Source organism: Chiloscyllium punctatum, chromosome 49, assembly GCF_047496795.1.
Source record: "Chiloscyllium punctatum isolate Juve2018m chromosome 49, sChiPun1.3, whole genome shotgun sequence".
Classification (NCBI taxonomy): Eukaryota; Metazoa; Chordata; class Chondrichthyes; order Orectolobiformes; family Hemiscylliidae; genus Chiloscyllium; species Chiloscyllium punctatum.
The window spans coordinates 21,357,825-21,381,459 of NC_092787.1; the positions used below are offsets into that span (position 1 = coordinate 21,357,825).

At 41.5% G+C, this 23,635-nt stretch overlaps 1 protein-coding gene across 2 annotated transcripts in view; it reads left to right on the plus strand.

Annotated features, from left to right (window-relative positions):
• golga2 (golgin A2) overlaps nt 1–23,635 on the plus strand; it is an 82,390-nt gene that overhangs the window by 53,633 nt on the left and 5,122 nt on the right. For both annotated transcript variants that reach the window (XM_072565794.1, XM_072565795.1), the window contains 11 exons: nt 6,947–7,083; nt 8,142–8,360; nt 11,388–11,501; nt 12,773–12,994; nt 13,518–13,617; nt 14,074–14,168; nt 16,084–16,198; nt 16,501–16,565; nt 18,289–18,391; nt 20,214–20,320; nt 22,196–22,355. In XM_072565794.1, the coding sequence (XP_072421895.1) occupies nt 6,947–7,083; nt 8,142–8,360; nt 11,388–11,501; nt 12,773–12,994; nt 13,518–13,617; nt 14,074–14,168; nt 16,084–16,198; nt 16,501–16,565; nt 18,289–18,391; nt 20,214–20,320; nt 22,196–22,355 (1,437 nt within the window). The remainder of the gene's footprint in view (nt 1–6,946; nt 7,084–8,141; nt 8,361–11,387; nt 11,502–12,772; nt 12,995–13,517; nt 13,618–14,073; nt 14,169–16,083; nt 16,199–16,500; nt 16,566–18,288; nt 18,392–20,213; nt 20,321–22,195; nt 22,356–23,635) is intronic.

The window sequence follows — 23,635 nt, forward strand, 5'->3', positions numbered from 1 at the left end:
AAAGGGCTGTACTATTCTATGTTCTATGTAAAATATATCCCAGTGAGAAAGAGAGATGCTAAGGGGGTGGAGTGGATGGGTAAAAAACATGCTTGGCTAAACAAGGAAGTCATGGACCACGTATAGCCAAAAACTAAGGTATACCATATTGCAAAGGCCAGTGGCAGAATGGAAGATTGGGAAACCTTCAAGCATAAAACAAAGGGGTACTAAAAAATTAATAAAAAGAGCTAAGGTAAATTACAAAAGAAAACGAGCACAAAATATCAAAAAAGATAACAAAAGCTTCTACAGGTATATAAAAGGGAAGAGAGTCACTCATGTGAATGTTGGTCCCTTTGGAAGATAAAACCGGAGAGTTAATCGTGGGGAATGCTGAGATGGCCAAATCAATACTTTGCGTCAGTTTTCACGGTACCATTCCTGTTAGATAAGGTAGAACTTAGAACAGTCAATGACAGCGAAAAGGTACTAAGCAAACTATCAGGATTGAGGGTAGACAAGTTCCTTGGACCTCATTGCCTACATCTTAGAGTATTAAAGGAAGTGGCAGCATAAATAGGAGATCAGTTGGTTACAATATTCCAAAATTCTGTAGACCTGGGAAAGGTTCCAGTGGATTGGAAAATGGTTAATATAACGCCCTTATTCAAAAAATGGAGGGAGGCAAAATGTGTGAAATTACAGATCAGTTTTATTAACATCTGTTGTTGGGAAAGTGTTAGAATCAATTACCAAGGACAGTTGGAAAGTCAAAACGCTATCCATCAGAATCCGCATGGTTTTGTGAAGGGCAGATCATGCTTGACTAATTTGCTAGAATTCTTTGAGGAAGTAACAAGCAAAGTGGATAATGGGAATGCTGCAGATGTCATTTATCTGGACTTCCAGAAGGTGTTTGATAATGTGCCGCACAAAAGGCTATTTCACAAGGTTGGATCATATGGGGTTAGGACTAATTTATTAGCCTGGACAGACGACTAGTTGATGGACAGAAAACAAGGTCAGGATAAATGGGTTTTGGCTGGATGGCAAGATGTAACTCGTGGGGAGCCGCAGGGCTTGTTCCTTGGACCCAGCTATTTTCAATCTACATTTGACTTGGATACAGGAATAGAAGGCTCTCTGGCCAGATTTGCGGAAAGCACAAAAATAGGTGGGGCACTAAATTGCAATGAGGAAATAACCTTAGGGATAAGTGTGAGGTTGTGCATTTGAGCTGGAAAAATGGGAAAGTCATCTATTACCTTTAATGGGGAGAGACTTCGGGGTGCTCTGGTGCAGAGGGATCTCTATTTATTCATGAGTCCCAGAAGACTAGCACATAATTACAGCTGATAATAAAGAAAGCAAATGGAATGTTGGCTTTTATTGCTAAAGAAATAGAATATAAAGGTAAGGAAGTATTGTTGCAATGATCCAAGGTATTGGTGAGACTGCACCTGGAGTACTGTGTGTGGTTTTTATCCCCTTATTTGAGGAACGATGTAGTGGCATTGGAAGCAGTTCAGAGGAGATTCACTAGATTGAGGAGATTCACTAGAGAGGAGAGGTTTGTCATATGAGGAGATTGAACAGTTTAAGCCTATACTCTTTAGAATGAGGGAAGATCAAATTGCGGTATTCAAGATGATAAACAATGTGGATAAAATAGATATGGGGAGGATGTTTCCTCTTGTGTGTGTTCCGGGCAGAGAAGTCACTGCCTTCTGATAAGGGTTAGCAAATTTAAAACTGTTGAGGAGAAACTCGTCTCCCAGAGGGTTGTGAATCTGTGGAATTCACTATCTTGAAGTGTGGTGGATGCTGGGACGGTGAGTAAATTTGTGAGGAGGAGTTAGATTTTTAAATTGGTAATGGGTTGAAGGAATATGGTGAGAAGGCAGAAAAATGGGGGTGAGGAGCATATCAGCCATGATCGAACGTTAGAGCAGACTCGATTGGCCGAATGGCCTAATTCTGCTCCTGTATCTATGACCTTATGACTCCAGACCCACAACAATGTGATTGACTGTTAACTGTCCTCTGGGCAATTAGGGATGTGCAATAAATGCTGGCCTAACCAGAGATGCCCTCATCCCGTCCATGTGTTTTTTAAAAATAAAACTTCAAATTGGAGGAACAAAAGAATAGCTGAAGAAGATAACACAGAAGAAGCTCTTGTTCTCTGAAAAATCTCACTTTTTAATTTGAGAATGTAGTACTGAGTTGCCTTCTTGAACCACAAAATTTTGAGAGTTTATGGGCACCCATCGTACTATCTGGAAAAGAAATTCTAGGATTTTGACCCAGTGACTGTGAAGCAATGGCAGTATATTTCCTCACCAGTGTGATGTGTGGCTTGAAGAGTCGCACTGGAGGTGATGTTCCCATTTATTTTTGTAGAGCTCAGTTTTCAAAGATGCTGTTAAAGGAATATGTTGTTGGAAAGATTTGTATGATGAAGCAGTTGCCACTGATTGGTTAAAAGCATCTTTATTAACTGTGAAGTATTTGCGTAACTTTAGCCTCTGTATTATCAATGATTACAAAATTGTCTTGATATTTTGCTCCCTCTCATGGTTTGATTTGGTAATTTCCGAAAGTCGGCTTGTGTATTCTAATCGAGCAGTAGATTGCAACAGAAGGTGGCGTAATGGCAATTTATTTTCTCTCCTGTGAGATCGAGTTGCAGATCCAAGCCCCTCTACCTGTTCCGTGCAGTCATAATCTGGTACATCAATCTTGAAATTCTTCCAATTTTGTTAATTGTGATAATGAAGAGAAAAGAAAATTTACGTTGAGAACCTCAAATGCAGGATCTGCTGAAATGCTTGCTGCCAGGGCTATATTTTGTTGGAAGTAAAGTCAGTTTCGTAAATCAGAAGCAAGCTCTCTCAAACTGCACTGTGCCAATGACCAGATAATCTGGTCTGGAATTATGGCTGAAGATGAAATTTTGGTGTGGACACTTGGGAGAACTGCGTTGCTCCTTCTCAGAAATAGTGTGATAGGATCTGTTGGACTCATTTAAAGCGGTTTTGTTTAATTTCTCATCCGAAACTGAAATTCAAATGACCTTCCTAGAATGATTGGTGCTCTTTTGTAGTTGGGTCTGAGTCCCTGGAGTGTGAACTTCAGTCTGTAACTGTCTTGGAGTGTTTGCTGTGAGATGCCTGAAATAACTTGGTACTACAGAGGAACCTCTATTATCTGAATACCAATTATCCAAAAATTTGGGGGTGGGGCTGGACGGGGTTGGGGGGGGGGTGGGGATGCGGGTGGGACGGGGCAGGGGCTCATACGTGCTGTCCTGCTGCCTTGTCTCCTGAATGGGGAGCAGACTTAATTGAAAAATCCCAAGTCCCAGAGGAAAGGCATTGAATCAATTATCTGAATGAAATAGTGCCATCCCATCTTGTTCAGATAATCGAGTTTCCTCTGTAAATTCCACTTCCCATTATCGCGGCCTCAATTATGGCCTTTTCCCAGTATTCCCGTCTAATTACTGGCGCAACAACATTAAGAGGTTATAACTTGAATGTTTAACAGGGAGCATTGGTAGTGAGAGAATTCTGAACAGGGACTCAGAAACCTGTAATAGTCGGCTGTAGAAGTACATGTGGTTGCAAAGTACGGTGGAATCGAGATAACAACAAGTGACTTTGTTCCAATTGTGTAATGAAGCAAGATATGGTTTTGTGTAGTACCTTGCATAACACGCAAAAATCCTAAAGTGTTTTACACCAAACGTTTGTAGTAATGTAAGTAACCCAAAAATTACTATTTCACAGTAAGATCCCACAAACCATAATAAGAAAACAACTGTGGACTTGAAGGTCTGTTGTTAGTTTTCAAAGTTAAGTTCATGTCAAGTGATATAAATTGTTGGAGACTACATGTCAAGATCTGACAGTTAAGATTTGCACTTAGAAATCTTAAGAACTTGTGCTATTGATCAGTATTGACACTTTACAAATCTCCTCGCGTATATATGTGATTAGATTTTTCTCAATAGTCAAGCTCTTGGGTTTGCAGATTCTACGGAATGCATTCCTAAAGTTTGGCAGCTACACAAAACTAGGTAAATGATCTTGTAGTCCAGATTGAAATCGGCAGGTACACGGTGTGTCACAAATGTGGTAGCAAGGGGATCAGGGCTGGCAGCTAAATATCCAAGGATATGTGTCCTAATGAAAGGACATACGGATGGGCAGAGGGGATGGAGTTGCCTTAAGAAATGAAATTACTTCAAAAATAAGTGATAAATTCTCTGCCTTCTGATTCTATGTGGGTAGGTTTGAGGAATTACAAAGGAGAAAAGAGCCTGATGAGAGTTATGTACAGACGTTCTAGTAGCCATGAGGATGTGGGAAGAAAATAAGTTGGGAATAGAAATGGTATGGAAGAAAGGCACTATTGCAAAAATCATTGGGTGACTTCAATATGCTGGTGGACTTGGAGCCCACTACAGAATAGGCATTTCTGGATTAGGTAATGTGAAATGATGCAGACTTGATTGGGGAGCTTAATGTATAGGAACCCCTAGGGAGCAATGACCACAATACGATAGACTTCACCCTGCAGCTTGAGAGGGAGAAGCTGGAATCGGCTGTAATGGTACTACAAGGACATGAGGGAGGAACTGACCAAAGTTTTGATTTGATTTATTGTTGTCACATGTGCATAAGTAGTGAAAGGTTTTGTGAGCAGTACAGGCAATCATAAAATAAAATACAAAGACACACAGATCATAGAGCTTTGACTGTTGGGGAGCTTAGCATAAATGACAGTGAAACAGCAATGGCAGGATTTTGAGTAATTTGGGAGGCATTGCAGAAATTCATCCCAAGGAAGAAGAAACTTATTAAAGGGAGGATGAGGCAACCATGGCTGACAAGGGAAGTCAGGTTCAGCTTAGACAAAGAAGCATACAATGTGATGAAGATTAATGAGAATCCAGAAGATTGGGAAGCCTTCAGAAGCCAGCAGGGAAAAAGCAAAGGTTGGGGGTGGGGGGAGCAAGGATGAAATATGAGGGTAAACTATATGTAAGGTTGCAAGAGTTTTCTTCAATATATCTATAAGGTAAAAGAGGCAAGAGTGGACGTTGGACTGCCAAAAAATGAGGCTGAAGTAGCAACAGAGAACAACGAAATGGTGGAGGAACTGAATAGGTACTTTACATCAGTCTTCATGGTGGGCAATGCTAGCAGCGTACCAGAGGTTAGAGTCAGGAGCAGAGGTGAGCGTATTGGCCATCATTAAGAAAAAGCTACTCGGGAAACTGGCATGTCTGAAGGTGTATAAATCACCCGGACCAGATGGACTACACCCCTGAGTTCTGAAGGAGCTAGTGAAGGAGATTGTCGAGACATTGGTGATCTTTCAGGAATCACTGGAATCGGGGAGGGCATGTAACACCAGAAGGGAGGGAGGCAGAAGGCAGGAAACTATGGGCTAAATAACCTGACTTTGGTCATTGGTAAGATTTTAGAGTCCGTTATTAAGGATGAGATTGCAGAGCGCTTGGTAAAATAGGGCTGAGTCAGCACAGCTTTGTCAAGGAGGAGTCATGCCTGACAAATCTGTTAGAATTCTTTGAGGAGGAAAGGAACAAGTTAGACAAAGAGTCAGTGGATATGATCTACTTGGATTTCCAGAAGGCTTTTGACAAGGAGTTTGCTGCGTAAGATAAGAGCTGGGGTGTTTGGAGCAAGGGGTATTGGCAGAGATAAAGGGGTTTTCAGAATGGCGGCCAGTGACTAGTGGAAGATTGAATACAATATGGGGAAGTGAGAGATTTTGTAGGAACTTTGGTAGAGGAGTCGAGGCATAGACCATTTTCTAAATGGGGAATTGTTTTGGAAATCTGAAGCGCAAAGGGACTTAGGAATTATAGTTCAGGACACTCAAGGTTAATGTGTAGATTAATATGGCATTTAGGAAGGCAAATGCAATATTAGCATTCATTTCAAGAGGGCTAGAATACAAACGCAGATGTACTGGCTGAGGTTCTCCCAGGCTCTGGCCCGACTGTGATTGAATTATTGTGTGCAGTTTTGGGCCCCGTATCTAAGAAAGGAGGATGTGCTGGGGTTGGAGGGGGTTCAGAGGAGCTTTACAAGAATTTACCAGAGATGAAGAATTTGTCGTATGAGGAGTGGTTAAAGACTCTGGGTCAGTACTGTATGGAGTTAAGAAGGATGAGATGTGATCTCTTTGAAATTTACACAATACTGAAAACCCTGGATGGTGAATGTGGAGATGATATTTTTCAGGAGAAGAGAGTAGGACATGAGGGCACAGCCTCAGTGAAGGGACAACCCTTTAGATCTGAGATGTGGAGGAGCCTCTTCAGCCAAAGGGTGGGGAACCTGTGGAACATATTGTTGGAGGAGGCTGAAGAGGCCAAGTCTGTGTGTGTATTTAAGATGGAGAGAGATGTTCATGATTAATAAGGAGATCAAGGGTTACTGAGAAAATGGAGGAGAATGGGATTGAGAAACTTATCAGCCATGATTGAATGGCGGAGCAGACTCGTTGACTAAGTAGCTTAATTCTGCTCTTTTTTTTTCTTAGTCATATAGAGGCCATGAACTTAAGGCATTCAATAAACAAGGGAGAGCTTAGAAATGCATTTGAATTGCACAGGACTGTTGGGACGCACTCTGCTCTTCCTTTGGAAATAAAATCCAAAATGGTTTTACAAGGGAAGTCTCTTAATATTTTATAAAATCTGTGTAAGTGGATTTCGTTGGATATTCCTAAAAGCTGATGTTGATTTACTGGAGGAATGGATTTCTGAGATATATAGTTGTAAGAATGTCTGCTTTTAAAGAAATATAATATTTTGTAACTCAAGGGGAACTTTACATTTAATTAAATTGATTTGACCTTTCTCATAGTGAATGGGTGGTGATTATATATTCTGAAGACTGAGTTTGTAATACCCTGTGTTGTACAGCACAACAGAATGAGGTCAGTGAAATCCGTACCACTCCCGAGCCCGAAGGCCCCACTGAGCAAGAGCGGTTACTAAAGGAGAGCATTCAATCCCTGCAACAGGAGAAGGAGGAATTGTATTCTCAGTACCAGGCACAGGTAAGCAGGGCTTCATTTTCATTTCAGGTGCACGAGAAATGGCTTTCTCAGCAGGCCAAAGTCTGAGGAGTTTTAACTGCACCAAACTGTATTGAGTATTTACAGCAGCGACTGTTCATATTCCTGTCTTCTTGGGACACGAGGCAAAAATGTTCTCTGAAACAAAAAATGGTAGTGGACAAAGTGAGTCCTGGAGCAGGCTCAAAATCTTTTCACTTCCCTGAAAGGCTTAATGCATGCAGATGGGGGGGGGGGGGGGGGGCGGGCATGGACCCCTAGAAACTTGCAAAGCCAAAGTTAGGTTTGCCCAAATTGGGGCATCCCAGCTCAGCACCAATCAGCCCCATTGTCTCAATTTAAGAATGGTAACATCTTAGCCAGGATTCCCATTCTGTATCTTGCTGTTAAGGGCACGGGCTTGGATGTTGAGCATGTTAGGATTAAGCTCAGCCCTGTGATGTGCTCCATAGTTACACAGCACATTGACAATGGATCTCCAAGCTTGCATAAGAACAACATCCAAGAGAGCAGCCAGCCCCTGTGGAGCCATACTCCCGTGAGTAGTCAATAACCAGAGGGGAGAGAATGAAAAATTAAAAATAAATTCCTGTGTGATTAATGCAAGGCTACATGGTGCTACCAAATGGCAAAGTATGGGTTTGAACCCCAGCTTTGATATTCTCTCTCAAAATGTCTGGATGAGAGAAATCTGCGTGAAACATGCAATGTTGGAGATATGCAACAGGTCTTGGAGCAGCTCTAGAGGCAATTAATGTTTCAGGTAGTGATGAAAAGTCATGCCGTGCCTCCGATATGTTCATTTTGTTTTTCTTTTCACAAATGCTGCCAGACCTGCTGAGTATTTCTAGCATTTTGTATTTATTTTTTCAGGTTTACAATATCCTCAATATTTTGCTTTGCAATGGTTACATCTCCAAATGGTGTTGACCGAATGGCATGGGCCTTTTACAGTACCATTGGACAAATGTGATATCTGTCCAGCCATATCGGACTTTTTCAAGAAGGTTCATGTTTAATCATTTATGATCACTCTTCAGGTTCATGACAATGAGCAGCTGAGTCATTTGAACCTGGAGTTGGAAGAGAGACTGCAGGAACTGGAGAGGACAGTGGAACGTTACAATGACCATTCTGTAGATCGAAAGCAACTACTGGAAAACATGCAGAGTGACAAGGCTACAATAAGCAGGGCTCTGACTCAGAACCGTGAGCTCAAGGAACAGCTGGCAGAGCTTCAAAATGCATTTGTGAAACTTGTGCGTATGTTACTATCACCTCTTCCCAAAACACATTATTTGTTTTTGCCATAAATGTGCTGTTACATCTATTCTAGCTGTTGTTGATGAACTGAATCCTCTTAAAATGCCCTTGTTTTCAAAATGCCGAAGTTCCATCTTGCGTTTTGATTGATTGTAATTAGACTTTGGTTTTAATCAGCATAGTGTTTTCAACTTGTGAATTCAGTGGGTATGTAATGCCTAGCTTCAAAAAGGGTGACATAGTTAATCTGAATATTTAGAGAATGGTTAATTTCATATCTGTGCTAGTTGTGAGTTTATTAAGATTGCCCTTAAGATGTATTGATTTCAATGAGAAACTAGGATAGGTAGGAAACAGGCAGAGAGTTGATTAAATGAGCAGAAGGCCATCCAGCCCCTAAAGCCTACTCTTCTCATTCATCTGTCTTGATGCCATCTTCATGCAGTATCCCCATATCTCACTCATATCTAGAAATCTATCTGACTTCATCTTGAACATACTTCATGAGTAAGCTTCCACAGCTTCCTACTGTCGAGAATTGCACAGATTCATTACTGTCTAAGCAAAGACATACGTTTTCCCCTCAATCCAAAATGCCTTGCCTCTTATTCTGCTCTGTCACTTGACTAGATTCTCCCCCCATCTCTTCTCTTCCCCTTCCACTACCCCCCCCCCACCGCCCCACCTTCAGCAAAGGACAAACCTCTCTGCATGCACCTATCTACCTCCTTTGAAGAGTTTTCTAAGTGTCAGTGGGGTCACCCACATTATTTTAAGCTCTCGAGAATGCAGGTCCAACTCCTTGATAGGACAGTCCGACAAACCTGAATTAATTTGGTGAACCTGTGCTACATTTCCTCTATGGTAAGTATATCCTTCCTTGAGGAACCATAATTGCACACAGTATTCCACATGTAGTCTCATTATGATTCTATACCATTAAAGCAAGGCCTCTTTACTCCTACACTGAAATCCTGTTGTGATTAAGGCCAACATACCATTTATCTTAATCGTTTGATAAGTCTGTGATAACTGTCAGTGACTCATGAACAAGGGCATCTGGGTCCCTGTGGACTTCCCACTTTTTCAACAGTTAAGGATTCATCTTCACCTCCATGTCTCCTTTTATAAAAAAAAAAGTGACCTGACACTTGTCCACGTTAGATTCCATCTGCCATGTTCTTACCCACTCAACCTGCCAATTCCCTTTTGAAGCATCTTTTGTGTCATCTCAAAACTCATTTATACCTAGGTTTGAATCACCTGGAAATATTACCATTAACTCATGAATTTAAATCATTGACAAATTGTGAACAATTAGAGCTCAAGCATTGATCCTTGCCGTGCCCCACTGCGCACAGCTTGCCAATTGAGTGGAACCCATTTAGTCCCTCTCTCTCTTTGTTAACCAGTGCTCAATCCATTACGTTATATTACCCCAGTCTTTCTTGCTCGCATCTTATGCTGGACCTTATGAAAAGCATCCAAGAAATGTAACCAAGTTGTATCGACTTTGATCATTTATCTTCAAAATGTTTGGCTTCCATGTCCCTTAAATTATATTTTCTCTATTACTGATATAAGATTAGTTAAGTTGGCTGGACAACTGGTTTGCACTAGAGTGAGTTGAGCTCCCATAGCGGCTGAAGTCGCCATGAAGGACTTCTGCCTGAGGCTTGGTAACACCAAGATCTTCCTTTTAATATCTTTTCCCAGTAGACCACTCCACGCTGGTCTCTTCTCGTTCTTATCTCTGATAAGCTGGACACTGCATTATTTCAATGTTCTATCCTTTTTCCTGTCTGCATAGTCCCCTCTGGCCTGCCTGAAGAATCTGCCCCAGTCACAACTTTACCATCCACATGCAATCCCTTGGTGTGAGTTTTTAAAATGTGAGAGATCTGATTCCTTGCACGTTAATAGTATGGTACTTAGTGCCTTGTCATGATTTCTCCATCAATTCAAGTATTATTGCTGTGCACTTCAATTAGATATCTGACATTAGAGAGAGTTTAAAAAAACTTTCTCGAAACATCCTCAGCAAAACTAAAGGCTACCTACTTGGCTGCTGCTCAACTTGTGTTTCTGGCTCAGAATCAGCTGTGTTCTCTGCCCAGACTATTAGAAGCTTTGAAACTGTTTAATCCAGAGCTCTATTAACAGCAGCATGTTCTTCTGCCTCTGCTCCTACTTTCTCACATTCCGTCAATACCTATTCCTCTTCACCTTCCCTTTGAGACTGGATTTCACTATTTTCAAACTGGCTTCCAACCTGAGCAATCATGACCATGAACAATTTTAAATATTTTGGCTTCTAGTTGTGCCTGCACTGTTGCCTAGCTTCCATTGCTGTTGCCCCTCCATTTATTATTTATTTATTCTTTTGTGGGGTCTGTGCATCACTGTCAGGGTCAGCATTTGTCACCCATTCCTAATTGGCTTGCCAGACCATGTCACAGGCGGTCAAGATTCCAGACCCACAGCATTGTGGGTCTGGAGTCACCTGTAGGACAGAGGATTTCCTTCCCTAAAAGACTTCATTGAACCAGATGGGTGTTTGTTAATTGAAAACGGTTACCATGGTAACTATAATTGAGACCTTTTTTATAGTTGAATTTAAACTCTGCCAAGTACTGTAGCGTGGATTTGAACCCGCTAGTCTAGTGACATGACACTACCCACCATTTCCCTCCCAAATTGCCTTGGCCAACTGAAGTTGAATTGCCAATTAGTATCTTTTTCTGTAGTGGTGTAAATTGTTGTATTTGGTATGTTTTTTTTCTTTTCAGCAATATTCAAGTTTTGTACTTCTAAGTGACACTTAAATCAAAATGTTAAGTTTTGAACCTTTATTTGGCACAATGATTTGACCATTTTAACAAATCGTGAAACAAAGTTGCACAATACTTCTGCCATATGGTGTGGAGATTACAACAAATTGTTCCAAGGCGTGTGGGGGGGGGGGAATAGCATTTTGCTGTTTTTTTTTAAAAATGTGTGCAATCTGCATTAATTTTCCACAGACCAACGAGAACATGGAACTCACCAATGCATTGCAGTCGGAGCAGTATGTAAAGAAGGAGTTGGCTAAGAAAGTAGGACGAATGCATGAGGACGTGGCGGATTTGAAAGAAAAGGTATAAATTCCTCTTAATGGGCAAGTGTAAAATATTTTGCACTTTTTTTTTCTGTGCATCCTGAACCAGTTGCTGTTTCTTTTGAAATGTTATCATACCAAAGCTCTGCTTTACAGGTAGCTTACATTTAACATCACAATACAGGTTTTACTCACGTGTATTTGTATGCTCAGTTTGCATTTACATCTTGCCTTTGATTGGATGGAACTGAAGCACACCCTTTGTGAAAAACTTGTACATTTCCTGCTATAGTATTCCAGCATGCATAATGCAACAGAACAAATTATTTCTCTAGTCGATGTGACTGAGGTTTCGAGTCCAGTAGATCGGGGAGGGGGATGGGAAATAGTCCGTTATAAGAAATTGTAATTATCTCCCGAGGCGCAAGTTTAATAGTAACATTTCCATATTGTTAACACAGAAATGGTTGGGTCCTGGCGAGTGTTGCCAAGCAAAGAGACCTTGGGGTACAGGTTTGTAGTTCCTTTAAGTGGTGTTACAGGTAGAAAGGGTAGTGAAGATGACGTTTAGTACGCTTGCCTTTGTCAGGGCATTGATGTTAGGAGAGGAGATGTATGTAGCAGTTGTACAGGTCATTGGTTAGATCTCTTTTGGAATACTGTATGCAACTCTGGTCTCCCTGCTATTGGAAAGATGTTGTAAAACCTTTAAAAGGTTCAGAAATGATTTAGAAGGATGTTGCCAGGTGTGGAGGGTTAGAACTAATAGGGAAAGACTGAATAGGCTGGCTGTTTTCCCTGGATTGTTGGAGGCTGTTCGTAGAGATCTATAAAATCATGAGGGACATGGACAGTATGAATAGCCAAGGTCTTTTCCCAGGGCCCAAAACGAGAGGGCATAGGTTTAGGGTGAGAGGACAAAGATATAAAAGAGACCTAAGGGGCAACTTTTTCAGGCAGAGGGTGATGAGTGTATGGAATGAGCTGCCAGAGGAAGTGGTGGAGGCTGCTACAATTACAACATTTAAGAGGCACCTGAATGGTTATGTGAATAGGAAGGGAGGGATATGGGCCAAGTGCTGGCAAATAGAACTAGATTAATGTATGATATCTGGTTGGCATGGTCAAGTTGGACCAAAGGATTGGTTTCTGTTCAACTGACTCCAAATATAAGTTCTAGCTGGGAGGGGTAATCGAGGCGAAGTCATTGTTTTCATCTGTTGGAATCATACAAAGTGGGACGCAAACTGTTAAAACACAGCAGTTTTATTATTTCTTCAGATGGTCCTAATGCCACTTGTGTGTTTGCAGCTTGAGATAAAGTCGCAGGAAGCTCAGGCCCTGCAGGGAGAGAGGAATGAGGTCTGTACTCACCTACAGCAGTACATCGCGGGTTACCAGCAGCTGGTGGCTGAGCGAGAGGAGTTTCACAAACAGATACAACAGGCGCAATTTGTGAACAGGTTGCAGCACGAGGAGGTGCAGGATGGAGTGCGAAATGAGTTGGAACCACAGGATCACCTGGTGACAAAGGTGAGGCTAAATACTTAGCGAGTCTTGGGGTCTGAGGTGAACCTTAATGCAGATGTAATTATCTGAATGTGGAACTGGCAGGAAGCCTCACCTGCATGTACATCACATTGAGAGCATGATTTTGTCTCGTAATTTAGCTGTATTGATCCTGTAATGCCAATTCTGCTGCACTCAGTACTTAATGGCATTTTATCAGGAAACCGAAAAAGAATAAATCATGGTAAAATGAGCAAATGCTTGAGATTTAAAAGCAAGAAAAGGGAAATAGTCAAGAATATGCCAAGGCAGCAAGGAATAGTCCACTCAGCCTCTCCCTGTCTTCCAAGCTCCATTTCATAATTGATGCAACCGATTTTAAACAAAACATTGCCACATTCAATGAATGACATTGACTCATTGAAGAATGGAATTGATCGCACATCTCTGCCATTTTATAATTGTAAATTTGTAGATAGAAAGCAGATAGGAGACTCGGACTGGTATCTGCTGTTAACTCTTGATGACAAGATGTGTCTGTCCACAGGAGCAGCTGGAGCGGTTGAATGATGAAAACAAAGGTTTGAAGTCTATGATCAGCAGACTGTCCGCAGATCTGAGCAAGATCAGTTCGCAGCTTGGAGAAGGTGCGGGAACCTGAGCTTCCATTTTTCAGTCTCCTTTTATTTGCTGTCTCATGAACTTGGTCCCCAGATCCTTTTGTAATTCTAAGAGGTACATTCACCCAAGGCTTGGGGACTCCGGTCAAGTTGCACCCTGCAGTTCAATTCCATAGGATAATGGGGCCAATAGCGTGTATTTGTTTTGTGCTCAAACCTCACATTTCCAGACCAGAACATGACCTGTTCTCTGCTGTTCAGTATAAGGAAAGAAACAAAACTTCACGTTTGATTTATTATTCCATGATTTTATTTCACATTAAATTATTTTGATCATACATTTTTTCCTTTAAATTTTAAAAGCAATTTTTCAAATATAAGGAGTGGCTACTGTTAGGGATTTGTTGTTTAGGTGGTTTTGTAATTCCTGGGCTGTGATAGGTTCCTGATGAGGATGACTAATATTAAACCTTGTGCCGGCAGATGATGAGTTGGAAGGTCAGCCCGTTCCCATACATGGAAATCAGAAGACCCATCATGTTACAACGCCAACAGATCTGGAAAGTCAAGAGGAACTGGTGAGCATGTCTTTGGGGTAATTCAAGAGCATCTTGAGATGTCCACTTTGAGCATCAGCTGGAGATGACTTGGAATGAAAGTTGCTGGTTCAGTTTCTCTCCTATGCTGTTGTGCTGTCAGAGTTGAGAAGTGTGGTACCGGAAAAGCACAGTAAGTCAGGCAGTCCCCAAAGAGCAGCATGTTGACTGGCTGCGCTTTTCCAGCGCCACACTTTTTGACTCTGATCTCCACCATCTGTAGTCCTCACTTTCTCCTGTTGTCATCAGCCACACTAATGGGGGGGGGGGGGGGGGGGGGGGGTGTGTGTAAGTAGGTAGGTAAGTTATCTCATGGGTTTTTAAAAAAATGCCTCCTGCTGTCCAACCCTAAAGCACTGTTGGCTGAGGTTGTGGGACGTGAGCTCAGACCAGCAAAGATTCAAGAGGCTTAAAACTGAAGGAGTTCCAAAAGGTTTCACTGAATAAGTTGTCTCTGAGCAACCTCATATAATCTCCCGAGCCTTTTAGTGACAGGACTTAACTAATTGAATGGAACATGGAAATGCACAAGTGGATGAGCACTTAAAAAGAAAATATTTATATAGTAACTTTTCTTTCAACAGAAGGCTGCATAATTAGCTTTAGGGGAATTGTTAAAATATTTAAAAGACTCTAGTTTGTACCAAGTCTAGATCCTCTACTGAGGCACAAATTTTCAACTCGGTAAATTGGTTGCATTAATCATCACTACCATTAGGTGGTGCAGTGACCATGCAGAAATGTGGTGTTGCAGTGCTGCATTACCAGAAAGCAATGGAACAGCAGCTGTCTATATCACAGATTACTGCTTATTGTAATGACCTGTAACAGTTAAAGCTATCTATTTTATTGCTTGAGTGGTATCACTAGCAAGCCGTGAAGTTGCGATTTGCATGTTCGCTCGTAGAATTTAAGTTAGCAATTCAGCAACAATTCTTGAGCCCCTGCCCAGGGTGCTCAATGATTTGAATTTACAACCCTACAGTTTACTGCAGGTCTCTTTTTAACCCAAATAAGTGAAGTAATTGGAGCAGTCTAGCAACAAAGTTGTTTTGATCAGTGGGTGGATGTAAAATTTAAGCAAATTAAAGTGAATTGAAATTTGTCAGTCATCAGTTTAGAAGCCTCAGTTTTCAGTGTTAGCAGACGGTCTAAGTAGCTATGGGCCAATGCAAAATGGAAGTGGAATCCTTTTGGGGCATTTGAACTTCACACTCTTCAGTTATATTGCTTGAATTCTCATCGCAACAAAAGGGCATGAGAACTCTGAGCAGGAGCAGACAATTCAGCCCCTTGAGTCAGCTTCACCATTTAATACGATCGTGGCTGATGTCATCTCTGTCTTAACGCCACTTTCCTGTCTGCTATCCATTACCTAATTAAAGATCTGTCTGTCTCCTCAAATTTACTCCCAACGTCCACTTCATTCTGGGTAGTGAATCCACAGAATCATCAGCCTTTAAGCAAAGTAATTTCTCCTCATTTCCGATTTGATTCAGTGACTCTTATCCTAAAGCTATGACCAGTCATTCCTCGTGAGTTATGGATGGATAGTTTGAGATTGGGGAGTTACTGTGTTCTTTGATCCTAAAGTAACTCCTGCTGATGCTCTAACCTGGAAAAATGGATTAAATCATCATCCTGGACAGCGAATATTCTCTTAAACTGTCATATGGGCAGTAACCATCTGGATAAAGTGATGTGTCCAGTGACTGTGAAATACAATCTTTCATTCCTTTACTATTTTGTCGTGCCAGTAATTAAGATGAGTTCTACATCCTTTTGATTTTGTATATAGTTTAAAAAGAACTGTTAGGTGTTTGTTGTCATTGATGCAGTGCCCTGTATGTCCTTTGTCTGAAAGTTTCTTCCTTTCTTTGTTCTGGTTTATCAACAGAATTTAACACCAAATCAAGATCAGCTAACACCGCAAAGCTTGGAAGCATATCAGGAACATGAGCTGCTACTATCTGAAATGTCAGCTCTGCAGGACAAACAAGAAGAATTGGGAGGTACCTAAATTTGTAGCATCCTATAGAACACTCGGTCCTGTATTTTCACTCCGAATTCTGTCATCAACATTTCAATTCCCTGGCATCCTCCTCCTCCTCCTTTCCCCTCTTGAATACAATTATTCACTAGTCAGATTCTGGTTTTGCTGTAATTAATCATTTGTTACTCCTGCATAAAATGATCATGCTCATCTTCTGATATTTAGTTTTCATGTAACTTTATTGTGTGTTACCTTTTTGGAGTTAGCAGTCAAATAGTGTTACCTTGTAAGATTTTCCTGACCTTATTTTCGTCTTCTCAGGCGATGCAGACACAGTACCAACAAATCTGTACGAAGCTTTAAAAACTACGATGGACAGATTGCAGGTTCGTAAATGCAGATTTTATTTTCCTTTGGTCCAACCTTTTACAGGCTTACTCTTAAAAAGGAATGTTTACCCTCAACTATGTAGTGTATTGTATTTGTGCATTTTTAAAAACTACTTTGTAATGAAGGGGCCAGGCAGTATCCTCCCTAATCCATCTAGCATCTGCAGTACTGGCATAATTCAGAGTTTATCAGCTGTAACACTGACAATGTAGTTGGAATTGTATTAGGTGGTAAAGGAATCCATTGCAATTCTCTGGAATAACTTATTTTCATCTCATGTTCCAAATCACACTTAAAAGCTCCCATGTTGATGCTTTCACATGGTCTCCAGCAGTGTGACAAAATCTCCAGTCCAGCTAAGGCAGGGTCCCAAGGCTGCTGCATTACACAGATGCAACCTGGTAGTTTATTCTGCTGGAAGCTTGTCGGTCCTGCATTAAATGGTCACCTTTTGTCGCTTGTTCATGTTTTGCTTTGGCTAATTGCAAAAACATTTCTATAATCCTATTATAATGAATCCTTTCCTGTTTGAAAGGAATACAAGGTGGAAACAGCACGACAAGTGTTGTAAATCTCTGTCTCTCATGAGCATATCATTTGAGTTTTACTCCCACTTGAGAGGGTAGGACTAGTGAATTTCCTCTATCTATACAATATTTGAGTAATAGACAAGTTTTTTTTTCCTCTGGCACTCTGGTCTGTACTCGCCCCTTAACATCACAAAGACATTGTGGTCGTAGATATAATAAAGTGGAATCTGTGCACTCGTTAGCTTATTTATTTCCTATAACAATAAAAACAGCTAATCAACTACCTTTTGAAGTGTAAAGGGATCAGAAAATTTTGATGTCATAAAATGTACTTCAGGTATTTTTAATCAGCCTGAGAATTTTACAGTTGAGACCTTGCATGACACAAACGTTGAAAACAAAGATGGTGAAGGAATAGAATTCACTGTAGGATCAGACACTGACAACAGAGTTTGAGTAACTTCCAATTTATGCTGGGTAGGATATGGGAGATTGGGTAGGATATGGGAGACCAGCCAGGGTGCAGTTCAGTCCAATCTGGAGGTAATGAAGGCACACAAGAGTTTCAGTAATAGAGTTGAGATTGGGATGAAGTCAAGTGGTGTTAGAGGTGGGTCTGAATTTGAGGTAAGAAGCTACCTCAGGATCAAATGTGACACCGAGGTTGTGAACATGTCAGGGCATCTCTCAGAAGTATTATCAGACAAAACGCTACAAAGAGCCATGTGGATATATAATAGGCTGGTGACCTAAAACGTGGTGAAAGATATCTGCTTAAAGAAATGACTTGCAGAGAGTTTACAGCACAGAAGTTGGGTCTAAGTCCCAGCTCGTGTATCCTGGCATTCCTGCTTCCTCCATAGTACTCTGCACTGGATTTAGTGCAGGAGGGGAGAGGTAAAGAGGCATAAGCTTTAGAGAGGGAGCTTAGTGTTTAAAGAGCTGAAGGTTTAGCTGTCAATGGAGGAATGAAAGAAACCAACCACGTGCAGTGGCTGGAGCCAGAAGACCTTTGACTGTTCTAGGTCTTGGTTTGTAGAGTTGGAACAGAACCATGGCAGGATTTGAACAGTGACAGTTTCAAAATCCATTATCTTTCAAAAGAAATAACAACAGGGTAATGGTCTTTTGGTCACTTTGGTTTTGTCACGCCACAACATTTAACGCCACTTCATTTTCTGTCACAAAGGTTCAATTAGCAAGCCTCTTAGAGGAGAAGGTTGATCTTAAGAAGAAATTGGAGCAACTGGAGCATTACTGTACACAGCTGTCTGGGGAGACAGATACAATAGGTATGTGATCTTATTAGAAAGAATTGTATTCCTGACGATGGCAAGTTACATTTTCTAACCCCAACCACTGAGATTGCTCTTATAGCTCTAGAAGTTTGAGTAATTCTGTTCACTTTTTCAACTTTTGTTTATCAGTTTTAAGGAAAAAGAAATGTTTTTATTCATTTTTGATCACCGACCATTGCCTGCACCTTCTCTTTTCTAAAACTGCAATTGCTCTGTAGCAACTGAATTGAAATTCTAGATGACTTTTCTCTGCGTCCCTCTCGCACTGCTGCATCCAGCAAGAGGAGGCGATGGCCTAGTGGTATTATCGCTAGATTGAGGTAATGTTCTGAGGAACCAGGTTCAAATCTCATTAAATCTGGAGTTAAGAATCCAGTGAAGACCATGAATCCATTGATTGTTGGAAAAATCCATCTGGTTCACTAATGTCTTTACCTGGTCTGGCCAGCATGTGACTCCAGACCCCCAGCAATGTGGTTGACTGAGCTACCAGAGGATGTGGTGGAGGCTGGTACAATTGCAACATTTAAGAGGCATTTGGATGGGTATATGAATAGGAAAGGTTTGGAGGGATATGGGCTGGGTGCTGGCAGGTGGGACGGGATTGGGTTGGGATATCTGATCAGCGTGGACGGGTTGGACCAAAGGGTCTGTTTCCATGCTGTACATCTCTATGGCTCTCAATGCCCCCTGGGCAATTAGGGACGCTGGCCCAGTCAGTGCTACCCTCCTCCTGTGAATTAAAACAAGATTGATGGAATCAGTCATTGAGGGGTTTACTCTTTAATGTGTTTCTAAGTTTGCATTGTAAAGTCTGCCACACGTAATCCCTAAAGTTTACATATGAATGCAAATGCTGTAAGTCATTGGAGGAGCATCAAGTTCCTTTTGCCAAAATGCATCAAGTAGATGAAAACTCCAATATTTAGCACAAAAGAGTGGCTTTCTGGTTTTTAGTGCTCTGGTTCCTTTTCAGCCCAGTACTAATTGAATGCTGGTAACAGGTTGCACAGAACAGAATTAGGAATAGATTGGGAGTTATAAAATAGCAAACCTGTTGAATTTACAAAGAATGGTTAGTGTCTCTTCCTTTCCTCTTGTAGAGAGGTGATTTTGCAAGTGATTAGCTACAACATTTAACATGTGGCAAATCACTGGGCTATGGGCCAAGGTGATGATTAAGGCGCTGAAACCAAAATGCATGGTGTGGAACAAATTCAGCAGATTGGGCAGCATCTGTGGAGAGAGAAATAGAGTTAATGCTGTGAATCCAATACACTCCTGGAACTTAACTGTAGCCCTGTTAGAGTTCACTGACCTTTTAAAACATTTCTGTGGCTAGGATTTTTAGTTCATATAATATAGCTGTCATTTTGACACCATTAAAAAGGTATAGTACAGAAAAAGCACTGAGTCTTTTATTCCTGTGTCAGCCCTCAAAGAGCAATCCATTTTGATTCATTCACCCCCCGACAGTCCTTTCAGATATTTTCTACTTATCGTACTTTCCATCCCCTCCTTTTGTTTGCAGCTGAGAAAGGAAGTGGTCCGATTTAGATGTGTTCGTTTCATCAAACAATCTAAGTTCTACTCCGTAAAGGATTGCAGTTGTAACAGGATGGGTATATGAATTGGAAGGATACGGGGAAAGTGCTGGCAATTGGGACTAGTTTGGGTTGGGATCTCTGGTCGGCGTGGACGAGTTGGACCGAAGGGTCTGTGTCCGTGCTGTACATCTCTATGACTCTCGGACTCTTTTTTTTTTCCCTGTAAACACTATTATTTCTATTTCTCATTTTCCCTTTTTGCCCTCTAGGTGAATACATTGCACTTTATCAAAAGCAGAGAGCGATCCTCAAACACAGGCACATGGCGAAAGAGGAGTATATCTGCAAGCTGGCTCAGGATAAGGAGAAGTTACGGGTGAGTTTGGTGCCTTCAGTGCTGAAAACCTGCTGCAATCTTTGTAAAACCCCTCCATGCTGCTTCAGAATCTGTTGTGGGGACAGCATGATCACTAGACCAGAAAGCCAAACCGCTGTGGACGCTGGAAAGCAAAAATTGCTCCAAAGAAAACTCAACAGGTGTAGGAATTAATGTTTAGGGATCCAGCAGGCTTGGTAGAGAACTGCTTCAGCCCTGAACCAGTTCACCTGCTGAGGTTTTCCAGCAATACGCTCTGGTATCATAGACAGAAGGAATTGCTAAGCCCAGTTTTGTGAAGATTCTGAATTCGTATCAGTGGGCGTCTGATGGTTGTGGAAAGTTGTTTCGACAATGAGGTCACATTAATTCAGCTCCCCTCCAATTGTCCTCAATAACTCAGATATGGTGTCTTTTATATTGATACTTGACTCAAAACTGGGTAGTTCCAAGTTGATGGATTTGACCTGTTGTTGTACTCCCCATGGTCAGTTTTGACAAATCAATATTGCTCAAGATGCCATCTGTTTGATTGCTAAATGTTTGGCCAGCTGTATGTTCACAGAATCGCAGCAGTGTTATGGTGCATAAAGAGGCAATTCAGCCTGTTGTGGATGTACAGACTCATTTAAAAGAGCATTATTAATGCCAATCTCCCGTTTTTACTCCATACCCTTGCATCTTATTTTTATCCGAATAATCATCTTTTGAATGTCAGAATTGAACGTAGCTCCACCACATTTCCAGACATTGCATTTCATACACTCATTACTCACTGTGGGGGGGGGAAAAAAACTCTTCCTCACTGCACCCGTATCATGGAAGTTTAAACAGCTTTTAGATTGAGTCGAAAAATGATTTCCTAAATGCACTCCCCCCCCCCCCCCCCCCCCCCCCCACCCCCCAGCATTAAATGGTTCACCAGCTGTGATACAGGCTGATCAGCTGGCGACAGGGTTTATGCTCGGATTCAGTGGGTTAGGTACACGCAGAGCTGCTGCTGAGAGCGATCAATGCCTCCAGTTCCTGTCGCTCGTAGCTGAGACTTGATGCTGAATGTGTTGAGAGTCACTGGTTTAAGATTGCTCCAGTTATTTGTGCACCACATAACTTGAACCCTCGAGCATTTAGTGAATTGTCTCAGTAATGGCTTTAAAATCAACTGAGCCCGAGCAGTGAGGGAGAAAGTTGGATCTCCAGGCTCATTATTTAAGAAATGTACAGGCACAATGTACAAAGGAACTTCGATTATCCGGACAAGATCGCAAGGTCTTGATGCTTGGCTAAACTTTGTTATCCGAGCATTCGATTGTCAGAACAAAATTCTCCCTGCCCGTGTCGTTTGGATAATCGAGGTTCCTCTGTCATTGGATCATGGCCCACTGACCTTTTGTACATTATAAATCGGTTTGAAAGTATTTCGGGCAGCTTTTCTGGTGTTCTGTCCATTTTGTTTATTCAGACAGTGGCTTCTAGGAAGACTCAAAAATTGCAAAGTTGCTGTTGCAATTCGGTTGTGGTGCAGGACAACTCAAAGGAGTGTGAGAAAGTTCAGGTGCCGTAGTTTTTTGTGCAGAACTTTCACAGCTAGCCTAAGTGATAGTTAAGGTAACCCAAATCATAGAAACCAGCTTTAACATTGAGTACTGAGTTTTAACTCTGCAGCAAACTTAGAATGAGTTGGTATTGTATCTGTTAGATTGAGAATAGTTACATTTATAAAGAAAACAAACTCTTCAAGCTGTGGAGAAAACACTTAGAGCGGTTTTCCTTCCAACACTGCATTTATTGTCGTCCAAATTTTCAAAAAGCAAACAGAAAAGAGTGTCTAATAGTTTATAATGTTTTACAGTTGATCCGTTATTATCTTTGCAGAAAAAGTTAGGAGAATTGCAGGAGCTTTCGTTGGAATTGGCAGCTGAGAGAAAGAAGTGGTATGATAGATATGTTCGTTTCATCAAACAGTCGAAGATCCAATTAACACCTGAAATGCGACAAGATGTGCTGGAAGAAGATCTGGTGTCGAGCATTGAAGGTTTGTATCACTTCAACAAAAGTTCCCTGCAGCAAGGTCGCTCCTCCTCCTCTTCTCACATTTGTTTTCATTACCCAAGGTACACTGTTTGGCCAATGATGCACCAGGGCTTTCTTTTACTGTATATTTATCAGCTTAGCTTTTTTTTTGGTAGCAATCACGTGGCTGGTGTCAGTGGATTCAAGCTATACCCCAGCAATCATATGCTTGATCTGAGCTGATAGCCTGTGGAATGCTTTTTTAGTTTCAGCTGCTCCTCCACCTGTAGCAGGTTGAAAATCCCACTCTGTTCTCCCTGGATCTACTGGAAACTCCCTGGTGTACTGATGCCCTCAATTAGCCCTACACTGAAACCAAGGCAACTGAACACATGACTTGGGCAGGCTGATGAAAGGAGTTGGGGAGCAGCCAGCAGCTACTCATTCATATTGCTCCTTTTAACATAAAATGTTCTCGGTGCTTCATGGCATTTGACACGAAGCCATCTGAGGTGATAGTGCGCTTGGCCAAAATCTGCTCCAACATTCGATCAACTTGAGATCTAATTAAAGGAGCAGAGAGAGAGCGATTGAAGAAGTTAACATGAATTGCAGAGTTCCAGATGCAGCATTTTAAGGCAGCCATTATTGGGAAAGCAGGTAAAGCCGGCTGTGCACTTGAGGTGAGACTGGAGTTGGGGGAGCACAGAGACCTCATAAAGCGTCCTCCGGCTGGAGGAGTGTCGAGATCTGGAAGGGCAAAAACCAGGAGGTATTGGCACCTGCACCAAATACATGGCAAGGTCTATTGCAGTAAGTCTTAGGAAGAGCGTTTACAATATTGGAGCAGGAAAATTGCCAGGTGTTTTACTTTAAAAAAAAAAGCATTAAGATCTTTAAAAATAAGTATTTTATAATGTTTTGGAGTTTCCCTGCAACGTTTGGTCGCACTACTTTGGGTTTCCTGAATCACTCTGTGCCCCTGTCGGTTTTGTCTGGGAGAATGAATGTGTATTTCTGCTTCTAGCAGAATCAGCACTGCTGCCTTCACAGGTTCAGTGATGCTTATTTGCCCCCAAACACTGGGCTGATCACTGTGAAAACATCCAGCCAATAAATTCATTCCAATGGTAATTCCACTTTAACAGTTGACACTCGAACAAGGCAGCTCATCATTAGCTCCTTGAGGACAGTTCAAGGCGTGAAATAAATGCTGCCTGAGGCAGTGAAACCCCAATTTGCTCATGGAATCTAGAAGATAGATTTGACCCACCTCATTGCCCTTTTAATGTGGTGAGAAGC